General features: G+C 37.8%; 1 protein-coding gene across 4 annotated transcripts in view; it reads right to left on the bottom strand.

Annotated features, from left to right (window-relative positions):
* The window catches only part of Ptprz1 (protein tyrosine phosphatase receptor type Z1), a 180,066-nt gene that overhangs the window by 25,349 nt on the left and 146,337 nt on the right, over positions 1 to 8,380 (bottom strand). For 2 of the 4 annotated variants that reach the window (XM_021191650.2, XM_021191651.1), the window contains exons 15-19: positions 7,004 to 7,089; positions 4,496 to 4,516; positions 4,192 to 4,288; positions 1,593 to 1,675; positions 216 to 350 (exon numbers count right to left, since the gene is read on the bottom strand). In XM_021191650.2, coding sequence (XP_021047309.1) covers positions 216 to 350; positions 1,593 to 1,675; positions 4,192 to 4,288; positions 4,496 to 4,516; positions 7,004 to 7,089 — 422 coding nt within the window. The remainder of the gene's footprint in view (positions 1 to 215; positions 351 to 1,592; positions 1,676 to 4,191; positions 4,289 to 4,495; positions 4,517 to 7,003; positions 7,090 to 8,380) is intronic. The other 2 variants (XM_029534829.1, XM_029534828.1) reach the window with 1 other exon arrangement.

The raw sequence follows: 8,380 nt of genomic DNA, 5'->3' as shown, positions 1-8,380 counted from the left end.
CAGAGGCAGAGGCAGAGGCAGAGGCAGAGGCAGAGGCAGAGGCAGAGGCAGAGGCAGAGGCAGTGTGATTAGAAAATCAAAATCAACATTGTAGAGAGTTTACAGTAAGTGTAGGTTACATGAGACCCTGTCTCAGAAAATGAAACAAAACAAAATGAGCTAATTAAAAACAGCCCTAGCTGATATCAGACATGTCCTGACTGATGACTACGTACTCTTCCTTTCTCCACGAGGTTTGTGATCATGACGATGACTTCCACATTATGCTCCCAGATCATTCTCCAGAAGTCTTCTGCTGTGGACTTCAGTGGACCCTGGGCAGCAATGTAAGCCTTTGGCTTGTTGTAACCCTGAAGAAAGAAGTCACAAGTGTGTCTTGGTACCTGAATCACATGCTTATTTAAAACTGGACTTTAACATCAGCACCCACTTTTCAATATCAGAAAATTGCCCAAAGAACTTGCATAACAGTAGAACGATAGCACTGTGAAGACAGCAATTTGCCTTCGACTTTAACTTTTGTATAAAATACTGAGTTATCTTTGAGATGACCACAGGCTTGCATCTTGCTCCAGATGCATTTGGCCCAAAAGTATTTATTTACTGTACTTCAAGTCTTGTCCTTAATTGTGTTATTTTGAAACGTTTTTCAGTCAATGAAGCTCAGTTGTCTAGAGTTAAGAAAGTGTTAGAATTATGGGCTCTTTCCTTTCCTTGGGGACACCGAGCCTGACTAACCATTACCAGCTGTTCTCTTAAGGAGCAAACAGTGCTGGGCTTACACTTTGCAAACACTGTTCTAACCCATCATCTCTACAAAATGAAAGCATCATTCTCCACCTAGTGCTGAGGAGTTAAATGACTACCTAATATTATCACTAGCCAGTGGCAGAGATGGAATTTGAAGTGTTTGTACCTCCCAAGTCTACATTCTTTTGGCACACAAATGGCTCCCTCTGGGAACAGGAAGTGGAGGCTCTCATAATGAACATTCTATTGGTGGGAACTCACTTCTCTGAACTCAGTGTGGAAGGTAGAATTAACTCAAACGCTGACTGTTAGACCAGGAACCAGGGAAATGACAGAATTCTGCTGACAGTCAGTCAATCACATCGGGGAAATTAAATTGTACATATTCTACAGTTCTAAAGAATGCAACAAAGCTGATGTCATGAAGTCATCTAAAACAATAGAGGCTCAATACTGGCTTTATAATATCATTTGCATTTTGTTCAGTACTACCATGGGAAAATTTCAGTTTAGATTTATTTATTTTCTGTGCTATATATAACACTGCCAGGAAAATTTAATTAAGTACTGGGCCGATACCCTCTCATTTGTGGAGGTATCAGTCTATTAGAATATCCATAGTCTATCCAGAACATACATTTTAACCTGAATTCCCTCTCTCTCTTATAAAATAAGAACAGTATTATTTAATCCAAAGTCCTGTAGTCACAGGATCTCCTACAGTTTATTCATTGTTTGCATTTTCATTATATGTCAGATAGTATTTATTATACAATGGTATATAGACATCCTTATGGCATAACACATACAGGGCTTTACAAACTTCCCATAAAAATGCTTACATCAACATAATTGGCATTGATGTAATCAGTCAGCTTTCCATCTTTTTCAGCAAGTTGTGTGAGCTTAACCCTGCTATGATCATCTGGAACAAAAAGAGAATATATTTCACTAAAGTACAGATTGCTCTTCATAATGAAGGTCTTCTACATTTATATCATAATTTTATCATAAAATTAAACAACAAAAATAACCTACTTTATTGGGGCACATTGACTTGACAAAGATAACAAAGACAGATGGGCAATGATCTCCAATTTAAGGAAGTTTCTAATGCAGTGAGACTAAGCTATCCAGGAAGTGAGGTACAAGTCAGAAGAGAGAGAAGCACAGTGTGGACTGGGAACAGTGGAGTTCCAGATGAGACAAGTGTGGTGGGAGCATAACAAAGCTGTGGAAGGACGCAGCAGACGCCCTCTGATCAGCAAGGTGGAAGAGGAAGCCGTGAAGGAAGCAGAAGGAGCCTTCGGGGTATCTGTGAAGGGTTACAAACAAGGATAAGGATGTAGATGCTGACCAAAGGACAGCAGGTCCATTCATCCATCCAACAGTAGCAGGCTACAGGAGTACAGACGGGGTCTGGATGTCTTATTTCACTTCTAAAATAGTTCATACCTATTTTTCCAGGTTGTTTTCAGCAGGAAAGTAAAAAAGTAGTATTTACAATGCTAACGAAAACTCCGCCGCTTAACATAACTGGGATAAATGGCTCAGGTGAAGAAACAAATCTGCCGTCTATAGAAGCATCTGCTAAATAGTAAATGCTGATGTGAACCAAATGGCAAGGAGGGCAGCATCAATGCAGACGGCTGGAGAGAAGACAATCATTAAAGGGAGGAAGATGCAGCTCTGTATGCTCCCACAGCTGGACTAGAACCAGAATTCAAGCGACCTTCTGGTAATGCATTTGTTAAGAAGCCACTCAATGATCACAGAAGAAAGGATAGAAGAGTTTGCCTTTCTTTTTTTTCTCAGAGGGAGGGAGGAAGGAACATGAAGTCAGATTTCAAGATATTGAGGGCATAATCTGCAGGCTACCAAAAACAAACCATACACACCAACCCAGCCTCAAAGCCTTTGACCTACAATGTTGTCCTGCTTGCAAAATATATTAGGGCAATGGTGGCACAAGGCTTGTGGGAGTAACCAACCAATGTCTGATTTGACCTAAGGCGAATCCGTGAGATGGAACCCATACCAAACACTGCTGAGATGACCAAGAGCCAGATGCTAGAGAGCTCAGAGACCTAGAGCAAAACCAAATTCTATCGATCTTTTTAAAAAAAAAGTAGTAATAAAATGGCTCCTAATGACATACTGCTATATTCATAGATTAGTGCCCCATTCAGGCAGCATTAGAGAAGCTTCCTCCTGCTGCGGGCAGGGACAAATACAGAGACACCTATAGCCCACACACTACACACTACACACACACACACACACACACACACACACACACACACACACACACACNGAGAGAGAGAGAGACAGAGAGAGAGAGACAGAGACAGAGACAGAGACAGAGAGAGACAGAGAGAGACAGAGACAGAGACAGAGAGACAGAGACAGAGACAGAGACAGACACTTTAGAGCACTCAGCTTTAAATGAGATGTCCTCATCAAATCCCTTCCCTCAGAGCTCAGAAAACCCCACGAAAGAGAAGGCAGAAAGAATGTAAGAACCAGAGGGGATAGAGGATGCTAGGTGAATAAGTTGTCTAAATCAACTGAGCAAAACTCGTGGACTCACAAGACTGATACAGCCTCGGTATGTATATCATTGCTTCCAGTTTAGTGTTTCTAATGAGACTCCTGAGTGTGGGGGTAAGTGGGTCTCTGATTCTTGTGGCTTCTCTTGGGCTTTTTCCCTTCTGTTGTTTCATCTTGTTCGAATTTGATCTGATAGTTTCTGCTTTCTATTCTATTCTATTCTATTCTATTCTATTCTATTCTATTCTATTCTATTCTATTCTATTCTATTCTATCCTATCCTATCCTATCCTATCCTATCCTATCCTATCCTATTCTAGTCAAGAAAGACTGCAATAGAAGGAAGATAGACAACAAACTGCATAAATGATGGACGCTCCAGCGCTGCACAAGGATGAAGAAGAACGCAGCTAAGAAAATGTGTATGTGTGTGGGGGGGGGGGAGTGGGGGATGCAAAGAGGCTCTTCAACAGATCCAGTCCAAAAGCCCCAGAAAGAAGAATCCCAAGAAAGGCTGGAAGCAAGCACAGGTAGGAGTAGAAAGAAGAAGCCCAGAGAATCTTAGCTGGGCAATAAATTCATGAAGAATAAGCAGATACTCAGTAGAAGTTGGACTGTGAACTATAAACAATGGCTGAAACCACAGTAGAGAAATACAGACTATGAGGCCTGAAGGAAGGATCCTTCTGTATAAAAGAAACCAATGGCACTGATGATAGCATGTGCAGAAGTGACCCTACTGTGATGCTGGTGTTAGCAGGGAGAAGAGTCTCCCTGATCACACAGGCCTTGAGACAACCCCACTGAATCCATTGGCAGACAGCACAAGGACCCCAGTTGACAGGACAGCAATGATGCGGCTGCAGTCCGCTGAGTTAAGAACATACTTACAGGCTACGATATTGACGTATCTGTTCTTGTGCTTGTTGTCTGGGTGATTGGAGCTGTCTGCTGTGATACCTAAGTCCACAGTACAGCTCTGCACTTCCTGCAAAAAAAGGGCATGCATTGCCTTTTAAGACAAATTCTTTCAAAACAAGTGCCTTTAAATATGAGGAAGACAGAACAAATAAAATGGTCTAGCAAAAAAATGAATATATATATATATATATATATATATATATATATATATAACATATTTACATGTTACAACTACTTCTTGGCTAAGAGGAAATGCAGTGAAATAATGCCTTACCTGGTAAAACTCTTTCAGTGTCTAATGAGGAAATGAATGCCAAAAAAGTAAAGAAATCACATTCCACAGCACACGACAAATGAGAAAAGAAAGTGTTCATATTAGGTTTACAATGGAAAACTATGATCATGCAATAAATACATTTGTCATATACTAACACAACAGAATGTTTCAAACAGTTGCACGCAAATCAAAATGCCACATAATTTGGAACCTTAATTATGTAAATGAATAAAACCAGCATGTTTAAATGGGGATGTGGATGTAGAATGATGAATATTTAAAATGCTAATAAGAACCACATAGTCCATGACCCATTCTGTCATAGTAATTGGATTGGCTTACATACAAAGGTAGTTTGAAATGACCTCAATAGCACTATTTGAAACTCCGAATTAGTGATACATTTTTGAGTTATTTTATGGAATAAATAGCTTCCTGTTAGGTGGTTTATAACAGATTTAGGGTTTTCAAAACATCACCTACTCCTAAAAGAGTCTTAATCTGTGATTAAAGAACACCATCATTTTGAAATAAAACTTACAAAGCATTACTTTGTATAGATTTAACTAATAGGATCATTAAAAAAAAGTTTAATGAGTGTTGCAAAAACAGTTTGGCTAACTTTCTATTAAAATGGATTAAAGGCTTGTCTAGAAGTGTTTCCTATCTAAACAGTTTATGATTCATTAATATTTAGAACCAAGATAATAAAACCAAAGCCTTGTAATTTCAGACACCGTAAAACCCAATTATGAAACTAACCTCCAGCAAGTACTCCAACCCCTCCCTGTTAGAGCTCTGAAGGCCTCTTTGACCACAAGACTTTCTGAATGACTAAAAACAGTCTAATATATGAACCACTTAAAAGGTGTAGCATTATTAGTCATTAAGGTAATTATTCAGTTAATGAGAAGTTTTCTTAAATCAGACTTAGTTAAAAAAAAAAAACAATGGAATTAAGAGAAATATTTGAGTAGAAATGTGGCTATTAGATTGATTTAATCCTATGTATCGACCGTTTAATAATTTCAGGATTTGCTTGATAGGTGTGAATCAGTGACTGTTCTTGAGACAATTTTAACTATAAATCTTTCTTTTTGGCTTAGGATTTGCTTGTGTGTGTGTGCATGCAGAACGTTACCGCCACCTTTTGCCCATTTCCCCTTGTTGGATTATAGCCCTGTTTGATGATAGCCTGATGCTTTCCAACAGGCGGAAGTGTCGTTAACAGCACAGCCAACACTGTAGCAATACTGTACTCTCAGGAACCTCCAGCTAATAACACTAAGAAAGCAAATGTGAGATTCGTTATGCTATAGCACATTTCACTTCTATTCTTCTGAAAGCTTTCTAATCTGTGGCTGGTTCTTTCCCTACCTATCTCTTGATTGACAGGACTCCTAGGAAGTTGTTGTTGGGTGTAAGAAGTGGTTGGGAACACAGAGAGTAGATGAAGGGACAATAAATCCTGAGATCGGGGCCAGAGCTCTAAAACCTTTAAGGAGAGAGAGAGAGTTCTAGGGAATATTGAGGCGGTAGGGAGTGAAGAAGGTAATATATAGTGTGGTGGTGCTTAGCTGGGTTGACTGGGTGGTGGGTAGGAGAGGCTGACCACAGCTTACTGATGTTAATGTTCATGGAGAGGATATGAGATACCACTTTTACTATTTATCAGTTGTTACTTCATTTCTATGAAGTTTAATTGTATCAGTTATTTTTCTATGATCCCATATAATAAATTCTGGAGTTGAATAAATCTTGACTATGACGTCCCTGGCCAGTCACTTGTATAACCCTCAGAGACGGCTACTCAGTGTGTGTGTGTGTGTGTGTGTGTGTGTGTGTGTGTGTGTGTGTGTGTGTGTGTGTGTGGTCTTTATTATTTAACCTGGCACATGTGACTCCTTATTTTGAGAAGCATGGTTAAAGGACAGGTCAGTGGGCATGACACACTTGCTGTATATTTTTCCACTCTTCTAAGAACACTTAACAGTGTCATTAGAAAATATTTTATTGATTATAAAGTTCCAATGATTTTAGAAATGTATGTCTTCTTGGAAACTGCATGTGAGTTTTGCCTGTGCAACCAAAGTTTCTAAATGCTTCTCTGAGTTTCTGTTGGTGTAGGCTTTATACATTTTTTTTCTGAGAATCATCAGGATTAGTAATTTAGTATACTTTAAGTAACTTAGGAAAGAAATCACTATGACTTATTTAGGTTTTAAGAAAAGAATGTAACCAATATGTACCTAATGGGAGAGGATTTACGTTTATGTTGGTTTCTTTTACTAGTGCATGCTCACGTTTAAAACAGAAAGCCAAGCCTCTAAGTTATATCCCAACCAAAACACACTCCTAAGCACACATGTAATTGTGAAATGGACATCATATTTTTCCTAGAAACAAAAGTGGTTTCAGTGTCTTTACATCATGAAATAGCTTTGTGCTGAGTTGTTGACATTTATTACATTTGATATTAGTAGAACAGATATACTTAAATCATACCTCAAATTCTTCAGTGAACCCATTACTTGCATGTAAGTCTGCCACGTGCTTTGGAAAATGCTTTATTGGAATTGCTCCAATATCATCTAAGTGAATAAAATAAACACATTAGAAAGGGCAACAGTGGAAATTAGCGTCTCTTCCACTATAATTATTTTATTTATTTAAACTAAAGTCAAAATTCAACTATGGATAACCCAACTAAACTGCAATTAACAACTTTATATATATTTATTGTAGAATTGAATTGATTATACATTTTTTCCTTATATTCTCTAAAGAGAAACTAATTTCTTTTGGATTTTAGTTTATAAATTACCCTAAAGCCATACTTCTTAACAATGCAGTCATCTTGTTTTGGGCAATTTTGTATAATAGGCATAAAGATTGTATATAAATTCTGGCAAAAAGATATTCAGAAATTATATATTAACATACTTATTTAATACATGTTTATTTATTTGTATTTATGGTCTCGAATATAAAAGCTGGCCTTAAATTTGTCACACAGCGCTGGCTAGATTTAAATTTGCCATCCTGCTTCAGTCTTCCAAGTGTGGGATTTGAGGAACTGTCCAGTAATCTCCAGCTATATTTTAATCTATTACAATGCAATTACAATTGTATAAAGTTATGTAGTTTGATATCTTGTTTTTATGATAAGATATGTATATGTTTATACTTGAAAATATTTCTTCCTTCCCTCTACATATAAGGGAAAGCATTTATATGAAGGGTACTCATTAATAATAATGTATATGATAATTTAAGAAAAACTTTGGAGCTTTTCATCTGTAAAGCCTCAAGACTTTTAACTTGAAAATGTACTGTGTAAAGGAAGCCATCAATCTGTTAACTTATTTTATAAGGGGGCAAATTATTTTAAGCAGCTAACCCTGTACTTTCCTTTTCTTTTCTAGGAACAGTTTTTCTGGGATTAAACACAGTAGTTCACAGTCTATGGTTTTACCAGTGATTTTTCTAATAAGGAAACGTCAAACACATTTTACTAGAAATAGTTATTTACATTAACAGATGTTCAGCATTCCGGCCTTCTAAAATTTTTAAGCTTCAGTTACTAAGAATTTGTTGATTGAAAAAAAATTAGCCTCCATCTGCTCTTCCTCTTAGGTGGGTGGACCTGAATACTAACATTGAATTAGCCAGTGAAGCTTGGGAAGCTCCTTGGTGTAATTTCACCTTCACACCTATAGAAAGATTGTGCTTGAAAGTAGTGTTGATAATTAGGTAAGAAAACAAAAGTGATTTGTCATGCCCAAATCATTAGATCCTATGAATGTCCTTCAGACCCACAGGTCCCCCATCCTCATGCTCAGACAACCCAGCACTGCAGACACACCAAGTATCCCAGCACTG

Source organism: Mus pahari, chromosome 2, assembly GCF_900095145.1.
Source record: "Mus pahari chromosome 2, PAHARI_EIJ_v1.1, whole genome shotgun sequence".
NCBI lineage: Eukaryota > Metazoa > Chordata > Mammalia > Rodentia > Muridae > Mus > Mus pahari.
This window is presented reverse-complemented; position numbering and strand designations above follow the sequence as displayed.